Genomic DNA, 22,601 nt, shown 5'->3' with positions numbered 1-22,601 from the left:
AGCGTCATATCTTGCGTTTAGGACCTTGAATTTGGATTTTTATATTTCAGTTTTAAACGGAGAAATAAAATGGTTTTTTTATGTCCTGTAATAGCCGGGTGAAGCTATTGCCTGCAAGGAAAACAGGGCGCGCGATCTTGTTGCTGTCCGTCGGCATTAAAAGTGTCGGCCCAGACAAAAATTATGATTAGTATATTTTGTTAAGAAAGTTATAGCTTTCATTTGGTACATGGCTGATATTCGGCCAATACTTGGTATGAGTCCTGGAGTCGTTTTTATAAAATGCAAGTTTTTGAAATATGTACCTTCTTGACCTTATATAATTTAAGGAATACTATTAATAAATACTATTTTTTTAGTTAATTACAAAGCGTCATATCTTGCGTTTAGGACCTTGTATTTGGATTTTTATATTTCAGTTTCAAACTGAGAAATAAAATGGTTTTTTCAGGTCCTGTAATGGGCGGGTGAAGCTATTGCCTGCAAGTAAAACAGGGCGCGAGATCTTGTTGCTGTCCGTCGGCATTGAAAGTGTCGGCCCAGACAAAAATTCTGAAAAGTATATTTTGTTAAGAAATGTTACAGCTTTCATTTGGTACATGGCTGATGTTCGGCCAATACTTGGTATGAGTCCTGGAGTCGTTTTAATATAATGCAAGTTTTTGAAATATGTACTTTTTTTGTATTTAAATAATTTAAAGAATACTATTAATAAATACTATTTTTTTGTTAAATACAAAGCGTCATATCTTGCGTTTAGGACCTTGTATTTGGATTTTTATATTTCAGTTTTAAACTGAGAAATAAAATGGTTTTTTCAGGTCCTGTAATGGGCGGGTGAAGCTATTGTCTGCAAGTAAAACAGGGCGCGAGATCTTGTTGCTGTCCGTCGGCATTGAAAGTGTCGGCCCAGACAAAAATTCTGAAAAGTATATTTTGTTAAGAAATGTTACAGCTTTCATTTGGTACATGGCTGATGTTCGGCCAATACTTGGTATGAGTCCTGGAGTCGTTTTAATATAATGCAAGTTTTTGAAATATGTACTTTTTTTGTATTTAAATAATTTAAAGAATACTATTAATAAATACTATTTTTTTTGTTAAATACAAAGCTTCATATCTTGCGTTTAGGACCTTGTAGTTGGATTTTTATATTTCAGTTTTAAACTGAGAAATAAAATGTTTTTTTCAGGTCTTTTAATGGGCGGGTGAAGCTATTGCCTGCAAGTAAAACAGGGCGCGAGATCTTGTTGCTGTCCGTCGGCATTAAAAGTGTCGGCCCAGACAAAAATTCTGAAAAGTATATTTTGTTAAGAAATGTTACAGCTTTCATTTGGTACATGGCTGATGTTCGGCCAATACTTAGTATGATTCCTGGAGTCGTTTTAATATAATGCAAGTTTTTGAAATATGTACTTTTTTTGAATTTAAATAATTTTAAGAATACTATTAATAAATACTATTTTTTTGTTAAATACAAAGCGTCATATCTTGGGTTTAGGACTTTGTAGTTAGATTTATATATTTCAGTTTTAAATGGAGAAATAAAATGTTTTTTTTCAGGGCCTGTAATGGGCGGGTAAATCTATTGCCTGCAAGGAAAACTGGGCGCGCGATCCTGTTGCTGTCCGTCGGCATTAAAAGTGTCGGCCCAGACAAGAATTCTGAAAACTATTATCTGTTAAGAAATGTTACAGCTTTCATTTGGTACATGGCTGATATTCGGCCAATACTTGGTATGAGTCCTGGAGTTGTTATAATATAATACCATTTTTTGAAATATATATCATATTTGACTTTTAAATAATTTTAACATTACGTATAAAAATTCACTTTTTTTTAATATTATTAACTAGCCTTACGTTTTGCCTTTATGACTTCGTAGTTGTATTTTGGCTTTTATTTTGTCTATTTAATGTTTGGGTAAATGTTTTTGAAACGCGAAAACTGTCATGGCCGCAATGTATGTGTGCGTCTGTTGCTGTTGCTGTCCAAATGCATAATTTTGACTCCGGTCTTAAGTTAAACATGTATCAACTACAATGTAAGTTACATTTACTGTTTCACTTGCTTAGGATTGAATTATTTAACATTTAGCCGATTTCTACAGTGTTCAAACTTCTGTTGGCATAGAGGCTTCGTCATGGTATCTGCTGCGTTATTTTCGGTGTTTACATAGTCCACATGAATAATTTTCTTATCTACTAGATCTTTTAAGTAGTGAAATTTAATGTCAATATGGCGTGAGCGCCTACTATTTTCGAAGCATTGAGCCATGTCTATGGCACTTTGACTGTCTGTGAAGAGAGTGGGTGTGCTTGGTGTGGGCATGAAGTCTCTCAGCACTCCCTGGAGATACACTAAATCACTTGCTGCGGTTGCACACGCAATGTATTCCGCCTCGGCGGTTGACAGGGCTACAGCTCCTTGTTTCCTTGATGCCCATAAGATTGTGTTGTTGCCGTGAAGAATTACACTCCCACTTACACTTTTCCGATCCAGCTTATCACCTGCCCAGTCAGAATCACTATAGCATGTTAAGTGTTCATCTGAGCTAGGCTGGAAAGTTAGACACATGTCTTGAGTTTGCTGCAAATATCTAAGGACTCTTCCCGGCTTTCCACAATTGTTCAGTAGGTTTGTTCAAAAATCTACTGAGATAGCAAACAGAATAGGCTATGTCAGGCCTACTTGCAGTTGCAACATACATAAGTGAGCCAATGAGTTGACGATACTTTAGCTTTTCGTCAACAGGTGCTTTCGTGTCAACCTGGAAGTCACTTATCATAGGAGTGTTGGCTCCTTTGCAGAGTATCATGTTGAAATTGGTAAGAATCTTGGTAATAAAACTACTCTGTGAAAATTTCACTTGATCCCTTTCCCTTATAATCGTAATGCCTAAAAATTCACTTAAAATTCCCAGGTCTTTGGTTTTGAACTCAGCCTGTAGAAGTTGAATTAGATTTCTTACTTCTGTGTTTTCTCCAGTTATGAGCATGTCGTCCACCCAAATAATAAGCCAAACTTTTTCGCCAATGTATAGGCAAAAGTCACTTGCTGATCTCTTCATGTCGTGCGACTCCATGAAACTGTGGAATCTCTCGTTCCATTTTCTAGGTGCAGTCCTTAGACCGTACAGACTTCTCTGTAGCTTGAGCACTTTGCCTGGCAAATTGTTAACTCCTTCAGGTGTCTTGATGTATATGTCTTCATCCAGGTACCCATTCAGGAAGGCTGTTGGAACATCCAGTTGTGTAATCTCCCAATTTCTTGAAATGGCAACAGATATCAGGAGTCTTATGGTTGGTAGTCTTGCCACCGGTGCATAAACATTAGTTGTTGTCTCCTCTTGAAATCCTTTTGCGACCAATCTAGCTTTCTTCGATCCATCTTGTTTAGTCTTGAATATCCATTTGGTTTCAATTGCTTTTTCTCCTGGGGGTAGTGCTGATGGAGTCCATGTTTCATGTTGTTCCAGGGCTTGTATTTCACTTGCGATGGCTTCGTTCCATCCATTTCCCAGTTGTGTGGCCTCTTCAAAATCTTGTGGTTCTCCAGTGCATAGGCAGTATGCCATGTACAAGTCATATGGTTGTAGATGAGAAGGTTTCTTAACAGTTCTTTTAGGGTTCCTCCTCCAGTTTTCTTTGCCTTCTGTGTGTTCAAAACCAATGAAGTCTTCATCACTTTCTTCACAGTTTTCCAGTGTTGGGCATTGCTTTCTTCTTTCATCTGTCTCCTTTTCTTTTATGTCTAATTTTATTTCTGCTTCCTTGATAAAAATTGTCTCTGGATGTCCTGTCATACTATTACCACTTAGTCTTACTTTTGATTCATCAAAGGTTGCATCTCTTGACATTACAATCCGATCCTCTTTCGGGTCCCACAAACGATATCCACCACCTGAATATCCTACCATTATCATATGTTTCGCCCTTGGTTCTAGTTTATTTTCTCGTGGTAGTTTAAGCATATATGCATGTGAGCCAAATACCTTTAGTTTGGACAAGTCATTCGTGCCAAACCAAACTGAGGCTGGGGTCTTCCTTTGTAGAGCATTTGTTGGGGATCTGTTTAGCTCGTAGGCTGATGTACGCACTGCTTCTCCCCAAAGGGCACGTGGAAGGTCCGTCTCGGCAAATTTTGTCCTCACCTTATTCATTAAGGTTAGGTTCATCCTCTCTGCCTTGGAGTTTTGTTGTGGTGTGTATGGGGTGGTGTATTCAATGTTGATCCCTTTGTCAGCACAGTATCTTTTGAATGTTTTTGAGGTGAATTCTCCCCCATTGTCAAGTCTGATTCTTTTGGTCTTAACTCCATGCTGAGTTTTTACATTCTTTATGTAGTCCATAACATTTTGCTCGGCCTCATTTTTGTTTTTCAGTAGGTACACAGTTGTGAAATGAGAAAAATCATCAATAATTACTTGAAAATATTGCTCACCTTCTCTGGTTGGTGTCTTGACAGGTCCACTTATATCAGAATGTATGAGTTCCCCTATGCACTTGGTAGAGCTACCATTTTCCTTGAAGGGTAGTCGTCTTGCTTTTCCTTCTAGACACTGAGGGCATTTCTCCTTGCTGAATGGTAGGTTGAGTGCCTGTAGGCCAAGTCTGTTTAGATGACCAAGTCTTCTGTGCCAGAGATTATCTTGTGTTGATTCTAGGCTTGCATAAGTGTTCTCTGTTGATACTGGAGTTAACTGTAGAAAGAAAAGATTACACTGCCATTTTGCACACTCAATGGTTACACCATCTCCTTGAATTGTCACCTTTTCCTTACTGAAGACAACAGTCAGATTTTTCTGTATCAATTTGCTTACAGATATCAGATTATTCTGTAAGCCTGGTACTATCAAAGCTTCGAGGAAGATATTTCCACGGCCATAGCCACCCACAAATTTTCCTGCTTTCGTAGCAGTCATTTCACCCCCATTAGCGGTTTTGATCACAACACTATGAGGCAACAGTTTTATGTCAGTCATGTACACTTCCAAACTCTCCATGACAAGATGATTTGTAGCACCTGAGTCCAGAATGAATATGTTTTCCCCGTTTATAACCTCACTTCTATAGGCTGTGAATGAGATGTCAGCTTGGTATGCAGGTGATTCTCTTGGGTTAGCATATTTATTTTTTATATACTTTGCTTCTGGTTCTCTCCCTTTTCTTGATCTTTGTCTGTTGTGCCAGCAATCAGCCTTCCTGTGACCTACTTTTCCACACCCATAACATGTGATCTTAAATGTCACTTCACTGCTTGGAACGGTTTCATGATTTGTTTGTTCCTTTTTCATTTCTTCTTCCAAAAGTCGGCACTTGACAAATTCCATAGTTAAGTCTTGTTTCATAGTTTCAATAGCAGTTATAACTGTGCTGTAATTTTCCCCCATTGTTATCAGTAGGTGACAAATCTTGTCTGTTTCGTCCAATTTGGCCCCTGCATTTTCCAAGTCGCGAACGAGTCCATCAAAGCGAAGGAAATGTTCTTCCAATTTCATGTGGCGTTCGTATTTGAGAGAAAGTAATTTTTTCTTTAGGTATAGTTTGCTGAAAACACTTTTCCTTTCGAACACATCTTCAAGCGATTTGAGCATATCTTTAGAATGTTTTGCATCTTTTACTAAATCTAAATACTTATCTGGTAAGCATTGCACTATGACCGATTTTGCTTTTGCATCTTTGATGAGGAATTCCTTTTTTTCTTTTTCATCATTGATGTCTTCGAGCTTCGTTTCAGTCGTTTGTAGTAGTTGTTTCTCATCCAAAACTAATCTTACTCGGAATTTCCAATTACCGAATCCACTGTTATCTGAGAGAATGGGCAGGACCGTTTGCTGTGTAGCCATCTTGTGCGCTGTTGCTTCTTCTTTGCAGGCGATTACTACATATTATAAACACTTGCCACTTTTAATGTGCCCCTCCATTATAATATGTGCGATTTACGTTGACTGGGCCCATAACCTGATAAAGTTGTCCTTTAAAGGTGATCATAATTAAAGCAAACTTAATCTTTACTTCTCTTCCTTTATTATACAACAACATACAGCCGCCATACTATTAACTACTTTCTTTTCTTGCCCAGTGTGCCACTGTTACCAACCACATATAAACAAACAAAGATAAACACATACATTCAAATCCTAACACGCCCTGTCCTTTTACGGTGTAGGGCCTACCCAGCCGCTTAAACGTAAACTCCGCGCACAACGCTTTACGCGGGGCAGTGCAGCATACGGTGCGTACCGATTCACGCAACTACAGACATTTGGTTAGTCGCTGAAGTGCACAGGCACCGGCCACATCGAGTTAAAGACTTTTAACGAATTTCATCGCGAGCCGCGGTCCACACAGGTGGGCCCGAACGTCGCTGTTCACAATTTACAGGACTGGCCGACTCCAATCGAACTCTCCTCCTCAACCACGACTGGCGTGAGTGCTTAATAATAGTGACGGCGTGTCAGAGCGCTCAGTGTCAACATAGTGTAACTGCCAGTTTCGATTAAACATTCACTCCGCATACTCCGTGCGCGAAGTGTGGAAACCTGACTCGTGTATGTTATTTGTGAATTTCCCCAATCCAGTTAGGGATCAGCGTGCTATGCTGTGTAGGGCCAGTAGTGTATCAGTAACCAGGTATCCCTAACACCACGACCACCGCCGCCGTTCCTAGTGGGCCTCGCGGGGGCATTCGTACCCACCGACCCACCTCGTGGTTAACCACCGAGATAGCCTGGCGGGGTCCCGGACACGTTTTCCGTATAGAACTAGCCTTCCCGCTAGGAACTATGCCGGAGCTCGAACACGAGAACCCGGGCGACGGCAACACTTTGTATTGATCTCGTGACACTGTGTGGCAAAAGCCTTTAACATGTTGGCAGTTCTATCAGCAAGATCTTCGAGCTTCTTGTCCTGTTTTTAGAATCTTCCATTAAGCTTTCCTTCCAGGTTACCAATTTGAATTGACAGGTCACTACTCAGGCTGCCTAATACTAAATAATTTTGCTAGCTGCTCCTGTACAAGGTCATGTGTGCACAGCCGTCAAGAGAAATTAAAGGCCCGGGGGCAAATAATTTTGTTGGGGTGCCTCCCTATTACTCAAAACAAACCTCTTCTAAACCCTCACTATTTAAAAAATCAAATGACTGTAAACCTTCAGAGATTATAATGTTGTATAAATAGGAAAACACTGATTTTAAACATCATTTTAAGAACAGTTTTTTAATGTTTCTCTCAACAAATCCTAATTTTCATCTCTTTTTTTTTAAAAAAAATGACCAAATTATCCTTTTTAAAACTTAACAGTTTATGCAATACTGAATAACTTAAAATACAACATACTTAAACAAAACAATTTAAAAATCAATCATTTAAATTATTTTTTCACCCTTTAATATCAGCGAACGTTTCAATAACGGAATCAAAATTCAATGTCCATGCAAGCCTTGATCATAAAATATATTCACTCATGTTTTTAAATCTGAATAAAATTATAATCTATGTATATTTAATATGTTACGTAACAAATTGTTTTGAAGCTACCCTATTTAATTATTTAATTAATATTCAAAGCAAACTGGAGAAAACTGGCTCAAAAAAGAAGATACAGATATATAAATATATAAAACATTATTAGGCTATGTCAACTGTGTGGGCGCATTGTGTCTTCTGTAACATGCTAGAACTGAATGAACATGGTAGACAAATCAAGGAGCTTAAATAAACCCGAGATACTGGCTGAAACAGAAGCTGTCCTGCTCATTATCTTGAAATAACATCTCACACAACATCCACCTTTTGTGACAGGCAGATTTTTCATTGCCTCATCACGTTTTTAAATATTCTGCTGCTAAACGATAACCAAGCCTTCTCCTCATCCATGATGAAACAAAATATTTTAGATATGTTGTTTTGTCTCTCAATGTAGTCTGTTAGCTTAACTTTCTTCCTGGCATATTTGATTGCACACATTTACCGTGGCCACAACTGTAAACATGACATGAACATATTACATAACTTAAGGTTTACGGACTAGTGATTTTCATCCTGCTATCATTTGACTTAATTTCAAAACGTTTTATAATACTATCTTTTATGGGAAGTTTTTTATTAAATTATATGTTATTACTATGGTTATTTAAACTCTTTGTAGTTTTATGGTTTCTGTTTTATGTTATTGCTGTTGTATTTTTTGGTACCTAATATTTTTTCTACAGTGAGGTTGTGTTTTCATTGGTTATTATTCTCAATCTTAGATTTTAAACTTTACTTATTTCAGACTTTTTTATTTAATTTTTTTAACACATTTATCTTTTGTTTTGTTTTGTTCAAAGTTATATCTTGCATTTTATACAATCCTAAATCTCAATCTGTAATCTATTACTCTATTAGGTTTGGTGGAGTTTATGATATTTTTTTTCTTAATATTCTGTTTGTCATCCAATTTTTCGACAATGATAGGTTTTGTTGTACCATTTTTATCCAGTAATAATTTTCATCTTCATTTTTACTTAAAGAGAGAACTGTTGGGTTTTGATATCCTGTATTTCTGTATTAGTGTTTGCTATTTTACACTAAAATAGTTTTTTATCAACATAATTTGTTTGGCTCATATTCTTAAAATATTACTTACATCATAGTCATATTTAATCTCAATAAAGGCCTCTGGGTTCAATGTTGCTTTATACCTGTGCTGTAATAATGCCACATGATTTAGAAACTAACTATAGGTACGTAAAACACTATAAGCGGCTCCAGAGACGGAGGGGGGTAGAGGCAACAGCCCCTTCTGAGCCAAATTTTATTATTTTTATATTGAGAGTTCACATTTTTATGATAACTTAAGAACACAATTCATGTGTTAAACTTTTCTTTCATCAATAATATTATTATACACCAATCTCTGATATCATCTTTTGCAACTGCATCCTTTGTACGATAGCCCTTCCAAAAAAGTCTTCTTAGAGCCACCCCTACAACACCATGAAAAAAGATTATCCTGGTTCAAATACTCTTTGATGATTATTAATGCTAGGTTTGTTAAAGGTGTAGTAGAAGAAAATCAGAAATTAATGCTTTTCTTAAATATTTATTTTAAAATAAATTAAAAAATTACTTCTTTACCAAATGTTTCTGAATCTCATTACAGACTGTTTACAAAACAAAGTTACCTGCAGGGAATCTCAAGAAACACAGTTTATTTACAATGTATAATGTAAAATATATTTTAATGCCAGTACAAAAATTTCCAGAAGCTAACAGTTTGTACACAAAATTTTAACAGCTTTATTAAAATACCGAGTGATTATTTCTACATGAGATTCACTAAAAAATAACAGACAAAACTGCAACAAAGAAATTACATATGTACACACACATAGTTAACACTTAAGTTTTGGTCTCAAAAGCCATTTAAGTTTTTGTATTTTCTCATCATTTCTATTAGTTAAGTGCTATTTATGTAATGTAATACTTTTCTTTCATTTCAAATATTTTCAATGGATTTACCAAGTCTCATATAACTGGTGTAAAAATCATGCAAGTGACATTAATCGGAAACACTTGTGTAACATTTTACAGCCATTATAAAAGCTTAGTGAATACATTTGTGACAGCCAAGGAAGTATCCAGAGGGGGCAAAGAGGGGGGAGGGCAGCTGCCCCCTTTCCAAAGTGGAAAAAAAAAATATATGAATAAAAAAATATATACACAGCCAATATGTGAAAAAAATTGAACACACACAGGTTGGTTGTTGGAAACCAAACATTTTGGACCAAACTAATTATGAAATAGACTGTATCATCTAGGGGAAGTCATAAGATCCTCTTCCCTTATGAAAGAGGTTGAAATCCAAAAAATAACCCCCTCCCCTATTCTGTTTAGATCTAAAAAAAGAAGTATAAATGCACAAGAGAAATTGAATTAAAATTTACAGAAATAGGCCTTATAGCAAAGTAATTCCATAAGAAAATAAATAATCTACCTTCCGTGTGAGTCAGAGCCTTAAATATATAAAACTCATTAAGACTCAACATCATTCATAAAGTCAGAACAGTGAAAATAAAACAAGGTTTTCACTGCTTATAATACTCATTTCAGTTCTTAATTACTTTTAACAACAGCAATATTGGGAAACAAAATGTATAACCAATAATAAAAAGCACAGTCTCACTTCACCGGCTGCTGCAACATCAACAGATAGTTCGCCAACCAATATGTATACAAAATAGAAAGCACAACTGCACTGCTCTAAAAGTGGCAAAGAAATTCACAATGATGTGGTACAACCCCGGGAGTCGTCGAAATCGCTAGTGTTGACATGAAAATCTCTAACGGAGTTTCTCACTTCTTCTTCATGGTATAAATGACAGAAAATTTTTAGGTAATTGTTTTGTGGCAACTAAAAGTGTCCACCACAGTGTCAAGACATTTTCAGGATAATCAATTTAATTCCATCATGAATTTGTTATTGCTGAAACTTAACTTTATCTTGCTTTTCCATTTTTAAAGATGATTAGCAAAGAAAGCTTTCTCTTGGAAAGGGTAGGGATTTTTTTAGACAAGCCTACTTTGATCTTATCCATTTAATTTTTTTTAAGTGGGAAAAATAATTGTTTGCAAATTATTTGTTAAAATTGATTAAGTATTACTATTTTCAATTTTTAAGTTCAATATGCTGATGATCACAAAGAAATGACTGGAAAATTGTCCAAGTGCTTCTACGCTAGGCACATCAATTAAGGGGAAAAAAAAGCAAGCAATTAAATGCTATAGTAGGCACTTTTTATGGTTACACATTATTAAATACATGCTGCGTAATTTTGCTAGATAGCATGCAAGTTACACCAATCATTCATTCTGATGAGAAAAAAAATATGCAAATTTAAAGTGTTATTGAACATATTTTTCATTGCTGATTTTTTTGAGCATATCTTTTGACATGAAACTTTGTGGGTACAAATTTTGTTTGGTTTGGCAACACGACACTGTTGGGCATAGTTTGAGTGATAGGCACAAGTTCGCTCCCGCCCAGAAGAATATCGCACTACAAACAAGACCATACTGTATCCAGCCACAATGAGTCACTGACTCAAAACTGCCATCTCCAATTTCACTGCACCAGGTACACAAATCACCACGGCATAAAACAACTGCAAGCTATAAAGTAGTCTCTAATGAAAGTCTATTGTAAAAGAACATGCTGATGAATATTTAGTTAAAATTTGCACACTTATTTTTAAAAGTCACATAACATGAAAAAAAAATTCTATTACACTGAAATTGTTGGCTGAAATAAAAGGCATTAAACATATTTTCAAGACATCAGACCTCACAATCACAAGATAATTTGAAAGAAAGTTTATTGAATTAAACTTCTTGAAAATTTATATCAAAGATTGATTTGCATAGTGGCTTAACCAAGAGACAGAAGATTTCTTGTTCATTTCAGAACACATTCGAAGGAGATTACTATAGTACACAAAAAGACAATAATGGTAAAAAAAAAAAGTGTAAAGCATCATTTAAGATGCAAAAGTTTTCGTTTTACATGTGAGATCACAGGAAAAACTTTTTTTCATGTACAAAAATCACCACTACAGATACACTATTACATCAACAATTCATCATACACTACTGACACTTTGAAGTGTTATGAACATATCATACATAATGTTAAAGAATAGCGCCTACATTGATTATTTTGAGATACACATTTTGAAATCACAAAAGTGTTTTTCATTACATAACTATGAAATTCAAATGCTTGTAATCGCATGTAATGCTTAAACTGCATTTACGTGAATATGGCATGCTTGCATAATCAGTAAGCACTCAAGTTCACTGTGAAATAAATTTACAAAAAAAAAAAATATTTTCTCATTGAAATAGTGCACTGAAAGTATGCAATATAGTGTAATTAATTAATTTTGTTTTTTTTGTGTCCTTTATTAACATAATTTTTTCCCCATAAGCTTGCTAAAGGAACAACTTTAAAAGGTGCTATCTCACCCGATTGCTCCTTCGCCCAGCCACTGTACACTGTCCACACATCCTGCTCCTAACACACAGAGCAACCGGCCTCTATCCTTGATATGCTGGGCTGGGTTGGGCACCCCCCCCCCCCCCCCTCCTCACCAGTGTGCTGGGTACCAACACTCAGGATAGTTTCTGTCAGGTATTACACGCAAGTGAAACACAAAACAAAGGAATGAATACAATCTCTATTAAAATGTATTCTTTAGTGACTTAAGTTGCATGATTAAATTAAAAAAATTAAAATGTGTGCTTGAAGTCCACGCAGAACCGGAAACTTCTTGCTTATTATATTATTAGATATAGGAAACATAATTCTCTTTGGCTTGAGGACACAGATAAAAAAATATACGTATGCAAGTATGCAATCGCTAACTTATGCTATTGTGCAAGTATGCAATGTGCAACTATGCAAGTATGTGAGTGTACAAGCATGCAAGTGTGCAAGTATGCTTTGTCATTTATACCTCTCGCCTGCCGACTCCTACTCTACTGGTTCCCCCACCATGTACTCAACTATTTCCTTCATGCAATCAGAATTTCTGTGACACTCGAAAATCTCAGGCCCCTCAACAAAGAAGTTTCCCTTCAATAATTCTGTGAATAACTATTTCTGTGAATGATTAATCAATTACACTGCCAAGAGCATACTTTACTTTATTGTGTCCTAATATTTATGTGGTAATAATAATGTGCATGTGTTTTGAAATAAGTGTTAGTACCTTATGTTGCGGTGCAGAAGTTATTGTGTGATATTTATGCTGAGGAATATTAAAGTTAACTGTTTCTTCTAAAGGTCAAGTTTGTGCTTAAATGGTAGCACTGATATTTCAGAATTCAGTCAGACAGACAGACAGACAGACAGACAGACAGACAGACAGATGGCAAATGGCAGTTTTTCATCATTAGAAGAATTTTGTTTCAGGAGTGAGAAGACGGGAGGGAAGGGGGGGGGGGAGAGAGAGAGAGAGAGATAGAACCTGTTTGCTGTTGTTTGATTTCAATTTCTTTCACATTTTTTTTGCTGGGAATGATAAAATTTATACGATTTCAGGGGGAGGGGGTGTATTCATTCATCTCTCCTTCTTGTACGTCCCTGATACCAAGTGAAAATGACTGCCTATAAGCAACAACAGATCACTATGAATCTTGTTTAACAATAATTCTGGACATTAAATTCTTTTTTACACTATAATTCAAACAAGCCTCCTGACATCAATAATCTCTGAGCAGTTTTTTAGTAGATGTTTGTTTGAAATAATCCTGATCACCAACTCACTTACTTTGAAATTTCATGAACACAAAAAAATTTTAAGCATTAAAAAAACACGTCAGGTCCATAACTTAAATTGTTTTAAAGTGCTGCAAGACAGATAATTTTAGAGTGGGCAGTGACATGTAAAAGAAAACCATAAGTACTTTTTTCTTCTTTTTTACAAATGGTTGTTGGACAGCACAATGTAAAAATTGATACAAATTTCCAATAACTATTTATTAATCTGTTGAAGTATTTTAATAACTAAAGATGACTGTATTAATTCTTTTTCTTTCTACAGTGCAACTCTGTAATAAGCATACAACCAAAAATTTAGAAATTTTTTTTTAAATTAAATACATGCTTTGCACATGTATACAATATATACATACATAGCACTGTCTAAACAGCAATCACTGGTCTTATACAAGTAATCCTACATCACCACAGGTAAAGCAATGATCACTACAAGAAATACCTATGCAAGTCACGTGTGTGATGTTACCCATGGCCGTGCTCTGATACGGCAGTTACAGTGCATCCGTGTGCCTGTGGTGGCTGGAATGTCATGCTACTCATTAGTAACAGAAATTAGTGGATGTCTTAAGTGGTCTACAAATAGTAATTAGTGAACTAAAAAGTTGGTGGGCATGCACAGCAAATAATTTAACAAATAAATGCATTCATTAACAGTCTTAAGCAATGTACTGACATCATCTCGAGCTGCGCCCTTCTGAGCCCGATGTGCCACCACCTCCCCCCTTACACGCTGCGAGCCCCCTCCTTCCACCACCACCACCCTTTACGACCCCGGTGTTTAAAATCGCCCGCCGAAGTGCGTGTGTTGGCTCGCACCCACCGGTGTGACGTCAGTGCTCCGCTCCCGAAATTTTCCGAGCAAGGGCAAACAGACAGTGAGTCGCTATTGCTGCTAGAGGAAGGAGCTTCACGCACCTGTTATCGTTTTCGGAGCATTTTAGTGATACAGGGGGAAACGGGTCTTGCCACACACGGGCTACGTCACGGCCCTGAGAACAGAGTAGCCGGGTCCACATGCCCATCATACATGTGGTGGCGCCCTAAGCTTCGACGGACACGTCAACCCCCATTGCGATAGCAGTACAATACCTGCTTCAGTTAGTTGAGAACTGTAAATAAGGTATTACATCATTTAACAACACACAAAGGCTATAAACATGAACAATACCACAATCAACAAAACTCAGAGCTGCAACTACACAGAAACATTTTGGGTTTTTAACAGAACAGTGCTATTGAAGTCGATAACCACTCCACTTCCTCAGCTCTAACAAGAGAGTTTTTGGCTCTCCTCCCCATGCTTTGGACCATCTCATCCCTACCAGAGGCACACCCGGGCTTCCAGCTATCTTATAGTGGTTGGCACTGCGGGCAACAACTGCCTCGCAAACACCATGGGAATTTCTTTCATTCAAAATTAGTTTTAATTTTTCTTTTAGATTACAACTGTAAGGAACCTCACCTTTGGTTTGACCCTTGAATACTGATAAAGAAGTACAATATCCACAGATTGAATAATACTGTTTTCTTATCATAACCATATTTACAATGAAAAACACAGAGAAAGTTTTTTGGACATATGCCATTGCAGTTTTGCACTGTTTATCATGGAAAAATTCACTTATCAAAAAATAAATGAAAATACGAAGATAAAAATTTACAACAAAACAAGACTGAATCAGCTGATGTCTGACAAACAGAACAAACAATGAAACTAACCAAGTATTATGGACATCAAAAAGACGACAGCACGGACAAAATATCAGCCTGTTGCGGGAACAGATGTCAGTTCCCGAAACTTTGCAACTGTTGTCACTGGAAACCTTCTGTGTTCGTCAGTGCTATCGTCGTGTTGTCCATAATGCTTGTTTAGTTTCATCGTTGGTTCCGTTTGTCCGACATCAGCTGATTCAGTCTTGTTTTCTGTGTATTCTTTATCTTCATATTTTTTTAATTTATTTTTTTTATTTTTGGAATTTTTCCATGACAAACAGTGCAAAACTGCAATGGCATGTGTAAAAAAAACTGCATTAAATCAAAATTCCCCATTGCATGAATCATTTAAAGAACAGATAAAAAAAAAATTGTAATTAAAATAATCAGTTTCCTAAACTAAGCATTTTTTTAAATTATACATGCTAAGCATTGATTACAAAAGTGATTTGATAAAAAAAAATTGCACATCTAATTGTGAATATTGCATTTTTCTGTATTGACACATTCATATAGATACTATTAATAAATCTGTTTGAGGTAAAAAGTATTTACATTGGATAAAATTTTGGGGAGCAAAAAAAACTACTGGAAATGGCTACTAACATTTTTTAAAATTAAAAAATATAGTTTTTTTAATTTTTATCTGTTTGTTTGTTTTTACTGTTTGTTTTGGCATCACTCAAAAACTACTTAACAAATTTTGATGGAAACCTTTTTATTAGCCAGGACTTTAGCTAACTAAACCAGGCCGTATATCATTACAGAATTCCACCCCAGAAGGGTTGAAAAAGAGGTAAATATATTTCAAGATAGTGAATTATATCTGTGAAACTAATCAAGCATGAGAAAATATATTGGTTATCAATAACAATCATATGAAAACTACCAACCACAATTTTACCATTTTGTGAAATTCAACTCCTAAGGGGTGAAAAAAGGGTTAATAGTGGTTTTAAGATGATTACTCATATCTCAGAATATAATTAAGCATTAGAAAAGATATTGGGTATCAATAACAAACATATGAAAACTACCTAACACAATTTTATCATTTTGTGAACTGCAACACCTAAAGGATGTAAAAGGAGTAAGTATGGTTTTAAAATAAAAATGAACACTTCCAAATTAATTATAACTAGAGGTAAGAAACAAAGAAAGAACATCTTACAAGTAGAGTTTGGTATTGTATTTTTTTTTTAATTGAAAGAAATTAGTTTTTAAGGGTGTAAAAAGGTGGATAGCTTTTATTTATTTTAAGAAATTGTATCTTCAAAACTAATTAAATATGATATAAATTATTTTGTAAGAATAATCAAATTAATAAACCTTACATTAATATTTCACCAAATTAAAGAGATTCGGCCACCAAGTGATGTAAAACGGGTAATAAATTAAGAATGAAGAAGTATATAGAGTTACGAGTATTATTTTTTAATTTTTCCGGAATTCGAACAAGGGGGTGAAAGGGGGTAAGTTTTGTTTTATCATTAAAAAAATCATATATCCATAGAAAATAAAGGCTGGATGTAAGAAACTGAGCATGAATAACTTAAATAATCAATTTTGTAGTGTAGATTCACCATTTTTAGAAATTTGACTGCAAAGGCAGTGAAACGGGGTACATTAGTTTCAATACTAATAAATAATATATCAGCAAATTAAGCTGAAGGTAAAAAACTGAGCAAGAATAACATTATACGATTCTGTAGAATTTTTTTACCTTTACCATTTTTTATACTCAACCACAATAGGGGCGAAAGGCGGTCAGTTTTGTTTTATCATAAAAGACATATCTCTGAAGCTAATCAAGCTGTATGTTACTTATGCTGTATGATTTATAAACACGCAAAATCTACCAACTCTTTTTAATTACTTGCTGAAATTCTACTTTTTAAGGGGTGAAGGATTGTAAATATGGTTTTAACATTAATAATAATATTTTCTGATCAAATCAAAATTAATTTAACATATTTGCAATGATTAATAAACAAACCTTAAACTACCTTCTGTTATTAAACATTCTCCAAAATATCATCTCTTGAGTTGTAACAGGGAAAAAAATTTACTAAAGAAAAATATATATATATGGATCCATTAAATCAGTATAGGCAATATATATTTTAATTCAATATAAATGTAAGTTATGAAAATTATTTTGGATTTCACATCTGCGATAAAAAGAACAGAATGAATGATTTTATTTGATTGACAGACTTCCCCATATTTACCAAATCTGTAGTTCTGCGTTTTCACACAGGCATCCCTGTGAAAAAAGAGAGGAGTGAAATTTTTTTGAATTTTTTAAAGTAATACTTGCATAACTAAGAATCAACTAAAATGTTCAAAAATCTTAAAATAATGTAGGTTTCTGTGACAAAGTGAAATTATTTAATTATATTAAGCATATTTATATAAAAAAGTGTAGCAAACAATTGGAAATTCGTAATCAAAACAAAAAAGGAGGATGCATATTTCACTTTTTTTTTAAATTGACTATCTCATGAAATGTAGAGGTGTGAATTCATCTAGGTAAACTATATCCTCGAACACACTACAACGGGGAAAAAATCCAATAATTTATACTAAAAATTAAAAAGGCTTACACATAGCCAGTTTAGAAAATTTCATTCTTAAATAGTTTTGGTATTAATCTAATCTTTTATACACCTGACCATTTATTGTTTCTATTTCTTTAATAAAAATGATTAAAATTAAATGCATACTTTTTTTATAGTAAAAATATCAGCAACACCCTGAGATTATGCGAGCAGAGCCACTGGTATTAGCTAGTCCATTTTACATAACAAAAGATTTAAAAAAAAATTCTCAGTTCGTTAGCCAGGTTACTGCTTTATTTTCTTTAACTTAATTTTTACCTTCATCAAAACATTATATGTTGAATATGCATGTATTTTAAAATTCCAAGCACAAGGCAAAATACCGAGTTCTTATCCTTATTTGGATGTACCTTCCAACACTGAAGTGTACTATGAGTTCAAGCCTAAAAATCAACTAGTTCCCTGATATCCCTTGTAACAATGTCAAATTAGTTACATGACTAGTACATGCAAGTTTCAGGCAGTTTTTAGTCAATAAGTTGGTAACTAAAACACAAATAAAGTGGTTGGGTATGTTTAGCAGTCAGTTCCTATTAACTTTATGCATTAAATTAATTATATACTATGTTCAAGCTATTTCCCATACTACACAACTAATACTAACAACTACATACTACATTTTGACAAAAAGCTTAATGATAATGAAGTATAACCTGCTTCCCTAAGTTTTTCTTCTACCCCTTCCCACATACACATACAAACACACTTTACGTAGAGCAACTGGTAAAAAATCATTTAGTTTGACTCTGTGCTCTGTTCAATCAATTAGCCATCAGCATCTCCACATTACATTGGGTCGTACAAGTATGTCAACTGTCAATATCAAAAACACTAATTTTTTTCCCATGAAAATAATCAACAATTTAGAAAGCATAAGACTTATATTTATAAACAGGATCTGAACAGGTACAGTACCAAAAACATCCTAGCATGATTTATCTTGTAATCGCTGATGCCAACAGTCGAGCACTTTGCATACAATACATACCTATCAATAGAATACATTTTCATGAATGTTCCTTCCAGCAGAACTAAACAAATGAAATACCTGATTCACATATCCTTCCAGACTTGGTCTGTCACTTAAGCCGGATGAACCCTGAGCAAGAATATGACATGATCTAGCTATCACAAAACCACACAAGTTTTATTCAATCACTGCTACTATTCTGAAACAGGTCTGGCTTCACTTCGTGCAATTACAGGTAGAACTGTGCAAACATTACTATACTTTAAACAAAACAAAATGACAACAGACATAAAATTAAAATTATTCATAAAGATTAACAATGAAATTTTGTTCTTTTAAACTATATAAAAAAAAAGTTTTTATATATAAAGTAATGTATGGGTAGGTATCATTTACAATTTTAAAAGAGGACATTAAAAAAAATTTGGTTGGTTGAATTCTGATTCCTACAGAAGAATAGATTTTACGTGAAATCATTACCCTTGTTTGAAGTAAACTACATTAACTTTTATTTGGGGCTAGAATGTTCATTTCATTACAACTTCCAATAACAGTATCTTATTAAAATAAAAGTGAAAGTTCCAGCCTTCGTGATACCAATGACACTGAATATTTTGTTCGCACAAACCTATTGATTGCACACACATAACTACAGATTCCCTTCACTTGCGCTGATCAAATCTACGGCAGGTGCATGGTGCCATGAGATACTCAATGGCAGAAAAAATACTTAATATATCTTACAGCTTGGCACAGCAGTTAATCCCTGACTTGGGTCACTAAGAACGTATAAACAAACATATACAGCTGCAGAGCTCATTCCTTCTCCAAAAGTATATGCTTCTATTCATATGGACAGATAGAGGTATATGTTTTTCTAGTGCTTAGACTTCTGGACCAAGGATCTAACTTCTTGCTGGAAACACACACGAATAGTTCATTACACTGCCCTCTACTGATGGGTTAACACATGTTCATACGTCAGCAGTCACAAATATTGAGTCATTTTAAGACACTGTTTACCCACTCTTCAGTTACATTGTTGTTTTCATACCATAAAAAATATTTAATGATATTTTAATCTGAAGTTAGCAAATTATAATGCTTAGATGACCTCTAGAGAGGTCAATAACCCTATTGTTCAAAAGTGAATTAATTAACATTTAAAATAATGGGTACAGAACTAGGGTTTTACAGCATTATTCTATGAATAAAATCCTATTTGATGAACAAGACCAAGAAAATATGGTACTTTTAATTTTTTTCAAAGGCTCTAAAAATTGATTTGTGACTTTGTTTTTAGTAATTTTGAATTCTCTGAATCGCAAACTATTTTCCCAAAAACAGATTAGGAAAAGTTTAAAATTTACTTTGAAAAGATGCCTCTCAATCACAGTGCAGGATAGTTTTGATGCCTAGACAGTATACACACATCGTGTTTCAAAATAGTTTAAAGTCATAGCATTTTTGAAAACATATTCCAGTTATTTTATGAGCAAAGAAAAATATAACAATCCATTTGGAATCTAACACAAGAACAAATTGATTATAAAAACTTGCCTTGTCAGTAAATGAAAAAAAAAATAATTAAGAGTTCATTTGAGCTGTTGTAATACTTATTTGTTCAAGATATATGGTCAATAATTTTAATGCACAATCTGTTTTATGATGTGACAAATATTAATTTATAATTTTTCATACATGTATATGTTTTGATAAGGGTGAAGGGTTAATAAAAAAATTAACAATTTTGAAGTAAAATCCAATGAGATATTTTAGCTGAACTAATTCTAAAACTTAAGTAGATTTTTATATATTTGTCAAAACAAAATCAAATAATTAAATTATTGAGTAACAAACAACCAACCTTGCAAGGAATGTAAGAAAATATTTATGAGTTAAAAAAAAACATATCACATACATGGTTAGCCAAGCACTTTTGAAAACACCTTTAGCAAATTTCCTGCCCGAAGCAGTAAGAAATTTAACTCTTAGTTTTCTGATATTTGTAGCCAAGCTGGAACATTTTGCAACTACACTAATGCTTATAATAATTTTGGAACTTTGTTGAAATAAAGCAAACAAGATGATATGCTGTTCACCGGACTTTTCATTAAAATACCACTGTGCACAGCAAAAACAGACATCAAAATCAAAACAATAGATTTAATGCCTGTGTTCATGATGAAACAGTGTACATTTTCTTCTACTTTTATTCACGTTCGTCACCAATATTGTGGTATTCACCATGGAAATAACCTTAGAGTAGTAACTTTGCAATGTCACACAACATTATTTCAAACGAGAACCACTTACTCAAAGTGTTAAGTTTCAGGAAGAAGCTCAGTGCAGTAAAAACTGAGACACTAAAACTTTTTAAAACTATTGTGGTAATGAAAGTTTCTGTTTCACGTTGAAATGTAATCTGATTAGACAAGAATACATGATGGGCTGAACACAAACTTAGCAGGCTTTCAAAAATGCTCACTAAACCATCACCCAACAAAAAAAAAAAAAATTCCATCCTGCCATCAGGTCAAACTATTGTGTAAAACAACACATCTGCAACAAAACACAAATACTGAGACAACTTGTAAAGTACCTGCCACAGGTAAACAAAACAAAAAAACAGCAACCTCCCAACTATTCGAGTTTGGATTAATTTTTTTATGCATTCAAATAATATTATTTACTAAATTAAAACTTAACTTCAAGATCCTTAACAAAATATTGTGTTTACAATGTCATGTGCAGGAGTGTTTTGCTGGTATGTTCACTTCTGCCTCGGATTCTCATTCTCTTATGGGAAGTAACCAAATAACATACTACCTTGAATTTAAGACGTACATCAAAAGAAAACTGTACATCAAATACAAAACAGCCTTATACACAAGTCCATTTAGAACGTCAGTTGACGTAGAATGTAAGACAAACTTGAAGATTACTTCTAAAACAAGACAAACACTAATAGAATATTTATACTTGTAATTTATATATCAAGTGCTAGAGACCAGAAAAAAGACAATAGTCGCTGTTTGAATCATTTTTGTTGTTTGAACCCTAGGCTCGGATAATCGTGAGTTTGCTGTGTGTGTATATATCAGCAGCTTGCTTGATCGCTTAGACACGTACACCAACTCAAACTCACTAACACGCTTGGAAAAAAAAGCTGTTTAATATCCGGTGTTTCAGGACAAAGATGGGCTTTGCTATAGGCAATCTTCGCGGCTGAGTAATGGTTGCGAGTCCTCACTTATTGCATCATTTGTACTTGAAGCTCCTGGTTTTCTGGCCTCCAAGTGGTCAGCATGCAAGACTGAAATTTAAATGAAAAAAATAATAATAAAAACAACCATATCAAGCAAACACATTTTATTCTGTAATTCAACAAAACATTGCTACATAATGGTAAAATAAAAGTTCTGTAAAACCTCTCTACTACTGATCAATAACCTATACATGCTGTGCGTTCAGTTACAATTTCCGATAACCCATTGGCAATATTATAAAATAAAACCAAATGATGCATCACAGATCAAATGTACACATTATGTACGTTAATATTTGACAATACAGTAGGTTTTAGTGAAACAATGTAACAATTTTTTTTAGGTGTAATGATCAGCCCCTTTAGTAGCTACAGCTTATAACTTAATGCTAAGTGACAACATGATGACTTCAATAAGTCTCAACATTGCTGCACTGTCTAAGACAAACAAAATTTACATTACAAATCAATGAATTGAAGTTGGGGAAAAAAACTCAAAAGAAAAAAACAAAGCAAGCATGAGGTACTAGGGCTTTTTGCATCTTCCTTGCAGCACCATTACTAAAATCTCAAAACTCAAATAACAAATGTCCTTAAAAAATTTACAAAAAATTTCAATGATATAGTTGAGGAAGACATACCAGTTAAATGTTCTGCACCAAAAATTAATAAAATCCCAAAAAATATTAAAAGAAATAAATT

The 22,601-nt window shown here is 34.4% G+C and overlaps 1 protein-coding gene and 1 long non-coding RNA gene across 5 annotated transcripts in view; one reads left to right on the top strand and one right to left on the bottom strand.

Annotated features, from left to right (window-relative positions):
• Positions 1–1,928: 1,928 nt before the first annotated feature.
• Positions 1,929–22,601, top strand: part of LOC134531683 (uncharacterized) — a 43,505-nt gene continuing 22,832 nt past the window's right edge. Inside the window, exon 1 of the long non-coding RNA XR_010075063.1 lies at positions 1,929–2,044. This is a non-coding gene — a long non-coding RNA (uncharacterized LOC134531683). The remainder of the gene's footprint in view (positions 2,045–22,601) is intronic.
• Positions 9,069–22,601, bottom strand: part of LOC134531681 (cholinephosphotransferase 1) — a 127,878-nt gene continuing 114,345 nt past the window's right edge. For all 4 annotated transcript variants that reach the window (XM_063367483.1, XM_063367484.1, XM_063367482.1 and 1 more), the window contains one exon: positions 9,069–21,947. In XM_063367483.1, coding sequence (XP_063223553.1) covers positions 21,841–21,947 — 107 coding nt within the window. In that variant the 3' untranslated portion in view covers positions 9,069–21,840. The remainder of the gene's footprint in view (positions 21,948–22,601) is intronic.

This window comes from Bacillus rossius, chromosome 5, assembly GCF_032445375.1.
Source record: "Bacillus rossius redtenbacheri isolate Brsri chromosome 5, Brsri_v3, whole genome shotgun sequence".
NCBI lineage: Eukaryota > Metazoa > Arthropoda > Insecta > Phasmatodea > Bacillidae > Bacillus > Bacillus rossius.
This window is presented reverse-complemented; position numbering and strand designations above follow the sequence as displayed.